This window comes from Neoarius graeffei, chromosome 8 (assembly GCF_027579695.1).
Source record: "Neoarius graeffei isolate fNeoGra1 chromosome 8, fNeoGra1.pri, whole genome shotgun sequence".
Taxonomy (NCBI): Eukaryota; Metazoa; Chordata; class Actinopteri; order Siluriformes; family Ariidae; genus Neoarius; species Neoarius graeffei.
This window is the reverse complement of record NC_083576.1, coordinates 77578516-77595947: the sequence shown is the minus strand read 5'-3', so window position 1 is coordinate 77595947 and position 17432 is coordinate 77578516. Positions and strand designations below refer to the sequence as shown.

Here is a 17432-nt window from a genome sequence, read left to right as displayed (position 1 = left end):
CCGGGATTTTTTACAGCCTACCGGGACTTCTCACAAGCTCACAGTACCCTTTCCTGTCCTCTCCATATCAGAGTGTCTCTTGGCGATTCGTTATGACATTTAAACCACATTACCCAGGGCGCACTACGCGATGCTCACCTCTCGGGACTACGTGACGCTCACTCTCTTGTTCACAGAGGAGTTGGAAACAACAAACAGGAAAAACAAAGAAAAGCAGGACAGTAATGTCGGCCTGGCTACAAAAAGGCACAAAGAGAATGAGAGTCGAAACGGAGTCGGATGATGACGCAGCCCTTCGACACTCAAATTCTACTGCGGCAGAAAATGCAGGTGGGGAGCGGCAAGCTAACACTAGTGCGTCTGCTAACAGCGAAGAGCCTGTTGCTATAGCAACGCCTGTTGCTACTGATAGTCTAGCCAACTGCGAGGTTAACAATAACCTCCTTCAACATGAATGGCCAGACTGTTAGTCAAAGGCTCAAGTTCGAGAGACAACACACCTTCTCTGATTGAAGTGGTTTGTTTAATAAATTAATTTTGTGAAAATCGGCATCGTCTTCCTATCTTTTATTTACCGTCGGCACTGATACCAACCGCCTGACTTATAAGCCAACAGGTGAATATGGGGAGTAGTGGCACTTATTTTTTTCCACTTAAAGCACTGACTACCGCTGCTAGTGCTAATTTGATATTACGATGTGGTTATTTTTACACACGCACCTGCTGTACTCGGCTTCCCCGGAATTTCGTAAACAATAACACGGCCGGATCACTGAAGGGACTGAACTAGTTTTGTTGGAACTTTGATGTAACTCTTGAATAATTACTAAAAAAAAAAAAATGGTGATTTTCGACAAATATTCACCTTGTCCTGTCGTACAAGCAGATGCAGCTTTGACTTGTCCGGACCAAACAATTGGTTGTCCCGGACAGTCGGACTACCGTTAAAGGAGAACTGAAGTCATTTTTAAACTTGCTTTATTTTTTAATTAACGTGTTATTCAGTTACGTTTTCGGTTTTAGTAACCTTATATCGTGACTCGTATTGGCAACTAACTGCAATTAAATATTATACTTATCAGCCTATTCGGTTTTTAGCAATGTTGAATTTAGTTCGTTTGGTCCACGGCAGGCGTCGCTTATCCGCGCGATCTTCACGAGACTTGTGCGAGACTTCGAAACGTCAAGTGTCAGCCAGGTGTCAGTGCCACCATTTTGAAAACTGTTTTTCAAACTAAGTATTGCACAAAAACGAGCTTAAATGACAATTACTGCCGACTTTCTTCAAATTTTCCTGATTGCTATCAAAATAAGCAAAACTTCCGGCTTGATTACATCAGCATTCGAAAGAGGGCGCGCGCGTCTTTTGACAGCCCCTGTGTCCAAAATCGCTCCCTACTCACCATATAGGGCACTATATAGCAGTAGTGGCTGGTGGGCTTTGAAATAGGGGAAGCTCAGTTTTAGGTCTCATCTCATCTCATTATCTGTAGCCGCTTTATCCTTCTACAGGGTCGCAGGCAAGCTGGAGCCTATCCCAGCTGACTACGGGCGAAAGGCGGGGTACACCCTGGACAAGTCGCCAGGTCATCACAGGGCTGACACATAGACACAGACAACCATTCACACTCACATTCACACCTACGGTCAATTTAGAGTCACCAGTTAACCTAACCTGCATGTCTTTGGACTGTGGGGGAAACCGGAGCACCCGGAGGAAACCCACGCGGACACGGGGAGAACATGCAAACTCCACACAGAAAGGCCCTCGCCGGCCCTGGGGCTCGAACCCAGGACCTTCTTGCTGTGAGGCGACAGCGCTAACCACTACACCACCGTGCCGCCCAGTTTTAGGTCTACGTAATACAATTTTTCAATTATTTGTCATGAGTCAATTTGTTGTTATGTGGGTCTGTCTCAGAAACTGGTCTCTCATTTAGGACATTATGGTCAAAAAATAAATTTTCTAATTTTAGGGTTTTTTTTTGCATTTACCTAACACTCAATGTTTCTTTCGTCATGTTTAATAAGAATAAAGATAGCATCGTGCTTTATCTGGCCTCTGCTGTGGAATTTTTTTTTTATGACAATTCAAATGTTTTTGTAAAATTTTTTGAAAATATTGAATAAATTTCCTCTTTTTGATTACTTGGGTTAAAAATGCCAAGTTATGATGACTGAATTGATTATTCACTTAAATATGAATAATACGATACCATTTTGGGTCTTGATATGGCGAAATAGGACACAATGGAAAAATCAAGAACACACCGGAAAGATGAGAATAACGGCGGTGGTAAAAGAACAGCGACTGTACCGGCTGAAGGTCGCGCGGGTCTCTGCTGTGGCGCGCGAGCAACGGGACATCACTACCGCACCGGACGGAGCGCGAGGTGGGGGCGGGGCAAAATGACTGGCCGTACTTTGCCATGATAGCAGATAGATACCAGCTGTTAGCAGCTAGCACTGCAGATCCCAATAAGGCTCAAGCTAGCCTACAACCACGTTGATTGAACTACAAATGAAATAAATGAGTGAATTCACGAATGATCAAACTGATAGAATGGATGAAAGTTAACGGAGCACAACGAGTAATATTTACATTTATTTACAGAGTAATGTACAGAGACATCAATGAGAAGAAACGTTTATATGAAAAGAAATTCGGACAGCACTTTGGCACACGACTACACTTTCTCGACATCATGCTTCCGTGTTCCTCGCCAACGCCGAAGTACAGCGACCGCCCTCTCCTCATGTCTTTCAAACACCACCTCCAATAATCCTTTATCAGCCCGGTTTCTTGGACCGCCCATATGCCGCCCATGTCCTATTTACTCTCAGAGAAACCTGGCTTCCGCGGAAGTGACGATTTTCTCGATGTTAACCAATAACAACTAGCCGAAATTGGCTGTTCAGAGCCGTCTCATAGACTGCAACGGAAACCCGGCTGCCAGCCAGTGTTGCCAGATACTGCTGACGTTTTCTATCCCAAAATATGTTCAAATCCGCCAAAATGCACTTAAAACCGCCCAATCTGGCAACACTGCTGCCAGTCCATAGAGCCCATTGAAATAAGAAAGGTTACAGCCTGGCAGCAAAGGTGATTCTCGTAGCGAACTGCAAGTTCGTCAGACATCACTCAAATAAGTTACAGGATGACATAGGGATAGTTATGAACCTAAATACAATCTTGGGCATATATTATGTTATGCAAGTTATTGTTTTAATGAGAATTCAACGTCGTAGACGCCGCAGTTTGGGGAGAGAATTTTAGGGGAAGCTCGGCTTCCCTTGTTGTCTCTGAGAAATCGCCCCGCTATATAGTGAGGACGCCATTTTGTAGTGCTGTCCGAAACCTTAGTGAGGATTATTTGCACCCTATATAGTGCACTCAAAGTATCCCACAATGCATCACGAAAAGTAGTGTACAACCGATGGTCACTAACCAAAGCAATATATCCCATCATGCATTGCGGTCGCGCTGAAAGAAATCAAATTAAAAATCTCAAATTTGATTTAATAAAAAGCAGCGGCAAAGAAGAAAGAAAGTATTCAGGTACTTTGTATTGATTAATGTGGGAAATGCGCTCAGTATAATATGGATTTATCACAAAAACACACGCATGTATTTATTATTTTGAAAACCCACCAACCGACTGATCTGGCACGTTTTAATTGTGCGACAATAATGACGTAAATACCAGCGCGACGGACTAGTGTCCGCAAGTGTTATTTTCATTTTACCAATGAGCTCACTATATAGTCCTCTATAGAGTAATTCCCTATGTAGGGAGTAGTGAACGAGTGAGCGATTTCGGACACAGGGAACGTTGGCAGATGTTGGTCACTTTGATTTCCGCTGTACGTTTTACTTCCGTCCTACGATGTCTCGCACAGGTCTCAGTGAATCCCGTTTACGGCCGTTGCTTTGACGTATGGACTGATACATTACATAGTGTATTTCAAACACTCAGAACTTGCTATCGCAGTAACAAAAGAGCGATCAAAGGAATGCATTCCTATATTTAATAAAATGAGATAAATAGAATTTAGATCACAAAAAAAATTTGCCTTCAGTTCTCCTTTAATGTCGAGCCCTGGAGCTCCTTTCTCAAAACTCGTCTTCTTATCAGTCTGAGAGAATCGCTCGAACCCGACTATCTGACATGATAAACCGGCTGCTCTGCCTTACTGCACAGCCTAAAACAAATTTGAGTCCTGAATCAAGTTACACACATCGTTCCAGCCACAGCGGTGCTCGTGTCACACCTACTAAAGGTACACCGTCACATCCTGAGAGGAAAAGGCGTCCGTGTTAAAGGCCACTAACAGTAGGAAGCGTCAAAGCAACACTAGCAGCATGAGCCTCTGTCTTCAGGCTGAGAGTTCCTGACTCTCTCTCTCTCTCTATCTCTCTCTGCAGTGCAGAGAAGGGATACAGAAACACAAACGTCGCCCTGGGTGCTTTATGTCCAGCAGGAACGTACAGGCCGGTGCCTCCCTGGTCTCTGTACGGAACGGCTCTATTAGTCACATTGAAAACATGAGCATAGTGTCATCCTGAAATACTACTGAAAGAAATCAAAAGTAAGTTGTTAAAGAAACTACTAATAACAGTGACATCAAATATGCATGACGGGGCTGTGAAAATAAGATTCGGATCCACTCGTGCGTACAGTTTAACATATGTTATGGTGGCAGAAACGGTTCTATACTGCCTTATATCAGAGTCGAGACATGATGCGTTAATCCCCCCTCCCACCACGTTTTCCACTCCGCTGCTCTCGCACCTTCACCTGACGCAGTCCAGGTGCTTACCATAAAAACAGTGCTGAACGACAGACATCGCTTCTGCCCTCTCACCCACCCTCCCTCCCTCCCTCTCTCCTTCCTTCCTTCCCTGCTTCCTCTCCAGAGTTACACGCTTTAATTGCTGTCCCTTTGCACGCGTTGTAAAATATTCATTTACCGGGCCTAATGGAGCTTGGAGAGCAGAAGCACAATATAAAGGGCTGGCCAATTTGGAGCGCTCGCCGGCGCGGCCCATACATCATCAAACGCACTCGCGCTCTGCTCAGGGGCCACGCTAAAGGCCAGCAGCATCACGCTACTGCCACCTAATGTCAGCACGTACATACACACATACTGCACATGCACAACACGCACACACACTGTGTGTGAAAGACATGATGGTGTGTTCTTACACCGCGTGTTCAGATATTCCGAGAAAAGCTGCTGTATTTTTAAAGAGGACACAATAAATACCGTTTAGCTCCACAGTGACAGACAGCACACTTCAGCTGGCTGCTTTTAAATGGAGTTGGTACAGGAGAAAAAAAAAAATCACTTTGGCTTCCAGGGTGGCACGGTGGTGTAGTGGTTAGCGCTGTTGCCTCACAGCAAGAAGGTCCGGGTTCGAGCCCCGTGGCCGGCGAGGGCGGAGTTTGCATGTTCTCCCCGTGTCCGTGTGGGTTTCCTCCGGGTGCTCCGGTTTCCCCCACAGTCCAAAGACATGCAGGTTAGGTTAACTGGTGACTCTAAATTGACCGTAGGTGTGAATGTGAGTGTGAATGGTTGTCTGTGTCTATGTGTCAGCCCTGTGATGACCTGGCGACTTGTCCAGGGTGTACCCCGCCTTTCGCCCGTAGTCAGCTGGGATAGGCTCCAGCTTGCCTGCGACCCTGTAGAACAGGATAAAGCGGCTAGAGATAATGAGATGAGATAACGCCATAACACCAAACTTGACAAGACTCTGATATCCAAAGAGTGGCGTAACAGCTGCAGCTTTGAATTCACTCCCTATTTTTAAGGTTTATTTCCAAAAACGGACTTCCTCGAAGAAATCTTTATGCTCTGGCTTTTGTTTTCTTCTGTGTGGTTGTTATACAGAACACGACACACATGGAAGTCGGGGGGAAGTAAATTGTATTTCACCTCAAAACAAAATGAATTAAAAGAAAAAAAAATCGTTTGTGTATAAAGAGCGGCTCGATGGAGGTGGATCGTTTGTGAAACGCTGATATGTAACAAGCCATCGTAAACTATTAAGATCATCTGAAAAGCACTGCCTTTACACTTCTGCTGTGTTTTCCACTGCATCTCGGTGAACTCGTGTGGACAGGAAGCGGATGGTTTCTGTCCAGTGCAGTCCATCAGGTCCATTTCACTGACAGAGCCATTGTGTTTGCCATTGCAGCCTCCACCTTCCTGCGATATCCCCGTCCATCTAATAGACCTACCTGTTAGCAGAACCTACTGACTCAGAAGATGTATTTCCCCCATATTACCAGGGGGCTGGACAAATGATAAATCATTAGCTAGCACATCACCTAAGTCGAAGCTTTAACGTGCTGACCAGTTGCAAATTTTGGTTGCCTGGAAACCTAAGGGCTCATTTAAAAAAAAAAAAAAAAAGGTAGATGATGCATCAAGGCCATCGACACTCCATATACAGTACTGTACAAAAGTCTTAGGCACATATAAAGAAATGCTGTAGAACATTAAATTATTAACAGTAAGCAGCAAGGTATAATAAATGAAACAAAGTCAATATTTGACGCGAGACGACTCTTTGCTTTAGTCTCAGGTCCAATGAGTGCAGTTTTATGCGGAAATGAGCTGTAGGTTTTACTGAGCGTCTTCCAGAACCAGCACCAGTTCTTCTGGACACTTTGACTGTCGCACTCGCTTCTTCATTTTGCCCCGAAACCCCAGTAGCCTTCATTACGTTTTCTTTTTTAATCGGAAAAGTGCTCTCTTATAGAATATGCTGCTCAGATACAAATCTGTGGTTGGTAGAAGAGAGCAACTGGACTTGCTTGAAAAGTCTTGAAGACGTTTCGCCTCTCGTCCGAAAGGCATCCTCAGTTCTGTCTGTCTAATAGACCCCTTCGCAGTAGGGGTGTGCAAAATAATCGTCATGACAATGCATCGCGATACTAACTTTCACGATATACTGCATCGATTCTTGACGCCAAATATCGATTATTAATTTTAAAAAATGAATAAATAAAATTGTATGAATGGTTGGCGAACATCAGCTAAAAACAAGTAGAATACAACTTCCAGTCCTGTAGATGTCGCCGTGGAGTTTTTGACGCCCGCTGCCTTCATGCCAGTGGCATTTCCAGCGGCGGGCTACTGCGACCTAGACATTCTGCATAGACATCATATGCGACTGCGACTCTGTTTACAAATCTCGCTGGAACAGCGCGCACGACATGCTTGAGCGCTTTTTAGAGCAACAGCCTGCCATCCACGCTGCACTCCTGTCTGCAGAAATACGTAAATCTGAGAAGGACATCTGCACACTCACCGAGTCTGACATAACTGCTGCGGTACTACAACATGCTAAAAGAAATATGCTTAGTGAGTGTATTGTTTCCTAATTTGAGGATGCTCCACAAACTATAAATGCATAAGGCATTTAAATATAATGTAAAGTAATGTAACAAATAATATAATGATGATGATAATTTAATGCACTGAGTAATATAGTATATATATTTTGATATTTATTATTGCCTTGTCCTCCCATACTGCAGGTGCTGCAAAGAAATTGAAAACTGCTGCTATTAGTTTTCTTTTATTATTTTTAGTTTTATAAATCCTATGCAATTTTTGTCATTAGTGTGTCCACTTGTTAAGTATGGAAACAGTAATATTCATTTTAATGGCAACTACCTCCAAAGTCGTTTCAATAAATTCAGTTATGAACTGAGTTGCTCTGAGTTATGCATCAATTGGAGACACTATCCAGATCGTACACAGCCACTGGTAATTATGCTCTTTTTTTTTTTTTTTTTTACATTTTCACTGAAGTATGTTGAATATATCGCAATGCATCGCAATAATTCAAGAATCGTGATGCATCGTGATAGTATCGCACCGTAGCATGTGAATCATGATTCGAATTGAATCGTGACTTCTTTGCCAATACCCACCCCTACTTCGCAGTAAACGTCATTCATACGTAAGCGGAAATTGCGCGCGCAGCCTGGACCCAAAAAAGACTCAGAAATGCCTAGTTGTTGTGTTGTCGGGTGTCAGAATCGTAGCAGTGACGGGGTTAAAATGTTCAGAATTCCAGCAGGATCTCACCCATTCCAAAAAAATCGCCGACGTCTATGGCTACAAGCCATCGAACGTGTAGACTGGGATGAAAGCGCCATCAAAAATGCGCGGGTTTGCAGCGCCCACTTCATCACAGGTAAGATCAGGCTATTTATTAAATCTTTCTTTTTTATTTTATTCTTTCTAGTCTTCGTTTATTGATGTAGCAAAATACTTTGGTAACGTTTGTCTGATTAGCTGGGTCATAGTTACACAATGTAATGAATATTGTTAGCATGTTAACTTAGCTTTGCATGCAATTGTGTTTGTAGGAGAGGTCTCGCTTGACTCAAGCAGTCCAGATTTTGTGCCATCATTATTTGTGTATGCCGAAAATCACAATTTTAAAGCAAGGATGGAAAGGTAAAATTGCGTGCCCTCACTCTAAATGCCAACTTACGCTGACTGCTCTAACCTAGCTCCCGCCCCGTTCAGTTTCATTTCTGCTCTCTGCCTCTCGCTTTTTACGCAGCTCTGATTTCTCTTAGCTGCACTCTTTACACTATCATTCCTTTCATGCCATTACCTCCTGCAAATTGCTGTTTAGTGTTGGTATTTGCTGTTGTAGCTAAAGCCACATTGCCATCACACCACTGGCATAATTTGATTAAAACAAAATGAATATGAATGTCCCATTGTTAATCAAGTTGTACATGCCCGCACATAACATAATCATATGCGTCTAAAGACTTGTAGGCACGAAGTTTTTTGTGGGTGTACACTGAAGTCTTGTCAATAAGGTACGAGTATATATCTGGCCATTGTATACCAGGGAACTTACTAACATCGTCCGTCCACTCTTTTATTAAATACGGATCCGGTAGGCGATGTCCACTTGTTAGAGTTAACTTATTTATGTAGCATTCTCGATCTTGTAACGACAATTGTTTGGCATAATCTGACAGCTCATAATGCCGGTCTATGGGCAGCGCCATTGTTTCTGGGTCCAGGCTGCGCGCGCATCCTGGCAACGGTCGGTTTGTTTACAAACATGCGAAGGGGTCTATAGGGAGTATCAAGTATTTATCCTCTCATGGATCATCATAGAATCCGAATCAGAATGCTGATGGCTGCATTGTAGGTGGCTGATAAAAGATGTCATAGACACCCACCTCTGTTCAGTGATGGTCGTTCCAGGTTGACAAAAATGAACGATCCTCTCTGGCTAAGATGTCTGCCAGTTTTCTGGAAGTCCTCTCATCCTCCCGCACCAGTCGAAGGGATCTCATCCCAAAGTGCGTAGAAACATATCTGTGAAGATACTCAGTCATCCAGGTACATAGTAATCTGTGGTTGGTAGAAGAGAGCAACTGGACTTGCTTGAAAAGTCTTGAAGACGTCTTCAAGACTTTTCAAGCAAGTCCAGTTGCTCTCTTCTACCAACCACAGATTACTATGTACCTGGATGACTGAGTATCTTCACAGATATGCTCAGATACAAACTTTTTTTTCCTGTAACGTTTAATTCTGTGCTGGAAAAAAAAAACAACGTTTGGACTCAAAAATGTTTCTGTAATGTTTTAACTTGATAACGTAGAAGTCATCTCATCTCATTATCTCCAGCCGCTTTATCCTTCTACAGGGTCGCAGGCAAGCTGGAGCCTATCCCAGCTGACTACGGGCGAAAGGCGGGGTACACCCTGGACAAGTCGCCAGGTCATCACAGGGCTGACACATAGACACAGACAACCATTCACACTCACATTCACACCTACGCTCAATTTTAGAGTCACCAGTTAACCTAACCTGCATGTCTTTGGACTGTGGGGGAAACCGGAGCACCCGGAGGAAACCCACGCGGACACGGGGAGAACATGCAAACTCCACACAGAAAGGCCCTCGCCGGCCCCGGGGCTCGAACCCAGGACCTTCTTGCTGTGAGGCGACAGCGCTAACCACTACACCATCGTGCTGCCCAACGTAGAAGTCATAAAATAGAAATCTATAACAAAGTTTGTATGAAAAGAGGGCGACAAGACTTTTACACAGTACTGTATATCCAAAAACATGTGCAAACCGGACTATTACAGCTACATGTGGGCTTGTATTAAACTTGGACTGCATATCTTTGTATGCTGTCACGTTACAATTTCCTGTGACAATGCCCCTGTGCACAAAGCACACTCTATGAAGTCTTTGTGTCCTGCACAAAGCCCTGACCTCAACACCTTTGGGATGAACTGGAACACAGACTGAACCCCAGGCCTCCTCATCTGGCATCATTGCCTGACCTTGCTAATGTTGTTGTGGTTGAATGAAGAAGAAGCCTTTATTTGTCACATGCACACTTCAAGCACAGTGGAATTCATCCTCTGCATTTAACCCATCTGAAGCAGTGAATACACGCACACACCCAGAGCAGTGGGCAGCCATACCAGAGCGCCCGGGGAGCAGTCAGGGGTCAGGTACCTTGCTCAAGGGCACCTCAGCCCAAGGCCGCCCCACGTCAACCTAATTACATGTCTTTGGACTGTGGGGGAAACCGGAGCACCCGGAGGAAACCCACGCAGACACGGGGAGAACATGCAAACTCCACACAGAAAGGCCCTCGCCAGCCACTGGGTTCGAACCCGAAACCTTCTTGCTGTGAGGTGACTGTGCTAACCACTACACCACCGTACCGCCCTATGAGCACAAATCCCTACAGCCACACCCCAAAATCTAGTGGAAAGCCTTCCTCAAAGAGTGGAGGATATTATAAAAGGGAAAGAGGGACCAACAAGGTGTCCACAAACTTTTGCCCATATAGTGTACTAAAATCCTAGACATGAAATCTGGGAATCCAGGCTAGTGACTTGTCCACGCCTGTATTTCTGACCCGTGTCATGCTTTTATGCAACCAATGCCAGCGGTTCTGGCTTGAAGACGTACCTGCTGCTATTTCTATTTTTAGTCATCAATTAATCTCATACAGCATCAGAAACCATACATGCAATATCCTTGACTTCATAGAGTGTGCTTTGTGCACAGGGGCATTGTCACAGGAAATTGTAATGCTAGAGCATACAAAGATATTCTGTCCAAACTGTGCAGTCCAAGTTTAGTGAAGGCCCACATGTGGATGCAACGGTCTAGTGTGCACATACTTTTGGATATACAGTACTGTGCAAAAAACTTGGCACCCCCCCCCTTTTTTCCCCTGTCTCGCTCATACAAACTTTATTACAGATTTCTCTCATTCTCATCTCATTATCTGTAGCCGCTTTATCCTTCTACAGGGTCGCAGGCAAGCTGGAGCCTATCCCAGCTGACTACGGCCGAAAGGTGGGGTACACCCTGGACAAGTCGCCAGGTCATCACAGGGCCGACACATAGACACAGACAACCATTCACACTCACATTCACACCTACGGTCAATTTAGAGTCACCAGTTAACCTAACCTGCATGTCTTTGGACTGTGGGGGAAACCGGAGCACCCGGAGGAAACCCACGCGGACACGGGGAGAACATGCAAACTCCGCACAGAAAGGCCCTCGCCGGCCACGGGGCTCGAACCCGGACCTTCTTATTGTGAGGCGACAGCGCTAACCACTACACCACCGTGCCGCCCTTACAGATTTCTATTTTATGAATTCTACATTATCGAGTCAGTCCAAAAACATTTTAGAGTCCAAACGTTCGTTCGTTTTCCAGCACAAAATTAAATGTGACAGAAAAAAAAATATGTTTGTATCTGAGCAGCATATTCCATAAGAGAGCACTTTTCAGATTAAAAAAGAAAACACAATGAAGGCTGCTGGGGTTTTGGTGCAAAATGAAGAAGCGAGTGTGACAGTCAAAGTGTCCAGAAGAACTGTGGCTGGTTCTGGAAGATGCTCAGTAAAACCTACAGCTCATTTCCGCATAAAACTACACTCACTGTACCTCAGACTACTATTTTTTTTAAGCAAAGGGTCGTCTCACACCAAATACTGACGTTATTTCATTTATTACGGCTTACTGATTGTAGTATTTTTTAATATTGAAACATTTCATTTCATTATTTTTAAGCCATTTTTGCTCTCCAGCATTTCTTTACATGTGCCTCAGACTTTTGCACAGGACTGTATATTATTTATGGTTCAAACAGAACATCGGAAACAAAAGCAACGTACCATAAGGACCAGTCTCTGATACTTCTGTTTCAGCTCTTGGAAATCATCAGTGGATGTCGCACCGAGTATGGAGTACCAGTTCTTCTCGAGATCCCGAGCATTCGACATACTCCTACACAACAAATAAAAACTTCTGTTTATTTATCTTCATGTCTGAGGGTTGTTTAGAGAAATAAAGGATTTACTAAAGTGGTTTGGAGCACAATGTGGTGATCCTCTGGCTTTAATACTATATTATCAATCATGATCATCATCATCATCATCATCATCATCATCACACTTGGTCTGTTTAACAGGAACAAAACCATTTAATAAACCTTAGTTTTATGTTGGTTTCTGATTTGGACAATTCCCATCACCTGTCTCTGGTGGATGAAATGAAGGACTGATTGTAAACTCTCAAAGCAGCCAATTATTAAATGTTCACATTTTTACTAAAATTGTAAAATCATAGTTTTGTATATATTTTTTAACGGCATTTGAATGTTAAATCATTCATTTTTATAACCATTTAATAAAAATAATATTGAACAAAGGGTTTTTTAATTTTTATTTTATTAAACACACCAGTTTTGTTAGCAATTTATTGTCCTGATACGTGTATCATGTACGACAGAAATGTCTTGATGGGATTTTTTTTTTCTTGATACGATTTCATATCATCCAGGTCAAACATCGGGATCAGACTCCACAATTTTAGCCCAATTTTGACATGATTTTGTCGTGGCCGATAAATTTCCAGTATGTATATTCTGGCCATATACTGCATCATTATTCTATGCACATTCACTGGATATGAGCAATCACGCACTCTACTACTAGGATATCAACTCATATACTATGAGTAGAGAAAAACAAAATGGTGGAGTATGTTGGTGAACCAACCGAGGATGAAATAAAAACTCTATTCAAAAACAAAATCCAAAAAAAACACACAAAAAAGCAACAAAATATGCAATGAAAGTATTTGATAGTAAGAACGTATCTTTTTTTATTTTTCAAGGCTATAAGTTTTTTTTTTCGTTTCCGTTTCCGGTTGAGAGTACGTCGTGCGCGTTCTGGCTGCCGCTTCTCACCGGAGCTTTTTTTCTTTTGTTTTTGTTTTATTTTATTTCTTTTTTTTTCCTGTGTGTTTGTGTAGTTTGATGTTTGTTTGAGTGTTTTCTCCACCGGTTTGTGGTGTAGCTCCGGACCCAGTTTTGGGTGTCGGTTCCCTCCAGGCCTTGGTTCGCTGTGGGTGATGCCTGCGCTCCCAGCTATGGACTGCAGTGAGTTCGTTGCTCATTTAACATTGTGGTTGTCCAGCGCTCTGTGCTTTAACGCTTGGCGTGATGTTCCGAGCGATGTTGCTCGGTGGCGTCGCGGCAGCTGTGCAGGCGGTTTGGGACACACCAGCGCTCTGCGTGGTGGTGCTTCTCTGCTCGCTTTGTGGGTCCATGGCGTGGTGTTCAAGCGATGTTGCTGACGGCGTCGCGGCGGCGGTGCTGGAGATGTGGGACTTGTTTTCGTGCGCCTTTTGGTGGGACTGTGGCTGCTACACCACGGGAATTACATCCTGACCCCTACTCGGTGGACTTTTTACTTTTTATTAATTTTTTTAAATTATATTTTTAAAATTTTTTTTTTCTTTCTTTGTTTATTATTGTAAAGAGTCCTTGGGTTTCTTGAAAGGCGCTATATAAATTTAACTTATTATTATTATTATTATCTCATCTCATCTCATTATCTCTAGCCGCTTTATCCTTCTACAGGGTCGCAGGCAAGCTGGAGCCTATCCCAGCTGACTACGGGCGAAAGGCGGGGTACACCCTGGACAAGTCGCCAGGTCATCACAGGGCCGACACATAGACACAGACAACCATTCACACTCACATTCACACCTACGGTCAATTTAGAGTCACCAGTTAACCTAACCTGCATGTCTTTGGACTGTGGGGGAAACCGGAGCACCTGGAGGAAACCCACGCGGACACGGGGAGAACATGCAAACTCCACACAGAAAGGCCCTCGCCGGCCCCGGGGCTCGAACCCAGGACCTTCTTGCTGTGAGGCGACAGTGCTAACCACTACACCACCGTGCCGCCTATTATTATTATTATAAGAATTATTATTATCGCATTTTTCCCAAATTGCTCCTGTCATTTCACCAGTTTGTTTACATTCTAAGCGGAAATTATTTTGTCGGACGTTTTGTATAAAGTTTTTATTTATCGAATTTGCAAAAAATAACAATAAAAATGCTCTGGTTTTCAAAATCCAGTGAACGTGGATAGAATAAAACAGTTATTCCACTCAATCTCGTCGTACACGGCTTACAGACAACTCGGTGCTACGCGCCTCGTCGGCTATCAGCTCATGTACGACTCGATTTCGTGGAATAACTGTTAAATAGTCAAACTTAATGAAAAAACTGGATGCATCCGAGTAAGTACAGAATTGAAAAAGAGAAGGTAGAAGTGGCTGGGTCACATGCTCAGGATGCGAAGAAACCATCACTGTGCTACGGAACTAACTTGGATACCTGATAGGAGGAGGAAAGTAGGAAGACCAAAAACAACATGGTGGACAACAACAGAAAAGGAACGGAATTTGAATGGCTGGAAATCATGGAAGGAGGTGAGGACAGTAATGAGAGACAGGTTTAAAATGGTGTACAAGTATTGATGCCTTATGTGCAACTGAGCACGAAGAAGTGAGGTCAGGCGAGGTGATAAATTTCCAGGATCTTGCCCAAATATGAACATCGGAAACAGCAAACAGATGTGACAATCAACGAATAGCGATATGACACCTGGGAATATTTTTGTATTTTCTCGCCTAGTTTGACAACTCATCCAACGTGTTCCTTGACATTCTTTCAGTCACCGTGATTGACAATCTCTTTATCCTTCTCCCAGATGACACGCGAGGACGTGAACGATAATTAATCAGGGTCAAACTTGCAGTGCTGCCAGTCTCATACCAAGACATGGGAAGAATCCATGGCACGAATCTGTCACGAAAGACAAAAATAACATGTAGACTTATCCCAGCATACTAGAATGTTTAAGAATGGGAACTACTAGCTACACACGGTTAAAATGGCTCTTGTGCAATATACCTACTTACTTGTGCAATCCTACCTGGGTAATACTGGTAATAATACCTGTGCAATACAGTACGTACATGTGCAATTCCACCTTCGTAATACACTTACACTAACTGTATAGCTGCAAACCTGTTAATTTATGCAAATTTGTAAATTTTTTATCTCTAAATTTGTCATTTATTTATTTTATATATATATATATATATATATATATATATATATATATATATATATATGAGTGATTCCACGCTTATGGGTACTGAAATGGGGACATGAACTTATTTTTAAAAATTCACCTAAAACCATTTCTTTTTTTACCATCAGGTCACAAAACATGTAATCTTTAATGAATGATATGTTAAAAGATAACTTTAATTTTCTGAGATGTAATAAAAACATATTTATATGCCAAAGTCAAGCCTATGAGTTCCAAAATGATGTCTGTTACATTACTTCTGTTACGATTGTCCATCTCGCGTCTGTTACAAATTAATTACAATCTAGCTATATACCATGTTAATCTTATTGAAAGAATGTGTATGTTTATTCTACTACACATGTTTATTAATTATATTTGCTAAAACATCACCTTCCTATGTTTCAAAAAGTAATTCTACATTGTTAAAATTGAGAATATATATGTCCAGAACACTTCTGTTACGTTCTGACTTTGGCATATAAATATGTTTTTATTACATCTCAGAAAATTAAAGTTATCTTTTAACATATCATTCATCATAAAAAAGAAATGCTTTTAGGTGAATTTTTAAAAATAAGTTCATGTCCCCATTTCAGTACCCATAAGCGTGGAATCACTCATATATATCCTTTTTTGTATACTTAGTACTTTTGCACTACTCCTTCACTGCCTTATCTTTTTCTCTTTATTTATTTTGCTGCTGTAACAATGTAAATTTCCCCTTGTGGGATAATAAAAGGCTATCTTATTTTATTTTCACATCAACATTCATAAGCGTATACAAGACACCTAAAACTATTGTATATACTCCATAAAACCTTATGATAGTAACCTGTAAATAGGTGAAAATTATAAAATTATAATTAAAACTTAAATGCTCATGTTGATTGTTTTGTGTGTGAATATAAGAATGGTGAACAGGAAGAATGTAATTTTCCCAAATATAATGCACAAAAAAACCCCAAAACATACTAATATGGCTCTAGATGAACAATTGATAATTTTACATCCAAACAGTCTAAAAATTCAGTAAACTTAAAGTTACATCTTCATTTTATTCTGACTGGGACACAGTGCTGACACTGGAGGCTCCTTCCAAAAATACTGGATAAACTTTACATATATTATATTATAAATAAACACATACAAAAGATAAGACCATAGTTTATATTATATTATGGTAGTCGGAAATATTTTTTTCTTTGACAGATATTTAACTTCTGACTTGCATAAAGTTTGAAAAATAAAAATTAACCATGCAAACAAAACAGTTTGTCAAGCAGTGAGCTATCCAAAGAACGCTAAAATATCAGAAACCTCACATGCAAGCTCCTGCTAGCTAAAGTGATTAGCAGGCTAACTAGCTAGCTAGCGTAGTAGCTAAAGCACAGCCGTTTAAAAATAAAAAATATATATAAAGTGGCATTATACAAACCGTAACAGTAAACTCGGACTCAAAATGAGGATGAGAAAAAGCGAAGTTCATGTCAAGAAAAAGTTTCTGTCTTTCTGCTGAGGTTCAAACTACACATGCTAATTAGCAGCTTAGCTTCTCGGGTGTCGCACTATTTCCGCCCCGGGAGAAACACGGAGCACTTTAATAAAAAATATACTTGTTTAGCAGCAGACAGAGTATGGTGCACATGGAGGAAGTATTCGGTTAGGAAAAGTATTCTTTTGTTCAGTTTTATTGTATAAATTTTCCTCACAATTTAACAAATTAAAAGCGTTGAATTTCTGTTTCTATCCGGGTGACGTAAAGAGTAACACACCATAGAGAGTGAGTGCGAGGTTTCCATGGAAACGGAGTGAACTGTCATGGGGAAATGACAGCAATATGGTGGTTGATAGTATGAGGATAGATAGATAGATAGATAGATAGATAGATAGATAGATAGATAGATAGATAGATAGATAGATAGATAGATAGATAAA

The 17432-nt window shown here is 42.0% G+C and overlaps 1 protein-coding gene across 7 annotated transcripts in view; it reads right to left on the bottom strand.

Moving 5' to 3' along the window:
• The window catches only part of dnajc24 (DnaJ (Hsp40) homolog, subfamily C, member 24), a 65918-nt gene extending 48870 nt beyond the window's left edge, over positions 1-17048 (bottom strand). For 4 of the 7 annotated variants that reach the window (XM_060928272.1, XM_060928274.1, XM_060928275.1 and 1 more), the window contains exons 1-3: positions 16933-17048; positions 15028-15202; positions 12211-12322 (exon numbers count right to left, since the gene is read on the bottom strand). In XM_060928272.1, coding sequence (XP_060784255.1) covers positions 12211-12322; positions 15028-15044 — 129 coding nt within the window. In that variant the 5' untranslated portion in view covers positions 15045-15202; positions 16933-17048. Of the gene's footprint in view, positions 1-12210; positions 12323-13380; positions 14007-15001; positions 15203-16932 lie in introns of those variants that run through there. The other 3 variants (XM_060928277.1, XM_060928278.1, XM_060928279.1) reach the window with 3 other exon arrangements.
• Between the last annotated feature and the right edge of the window lie 384 nt (positions 17049-17432).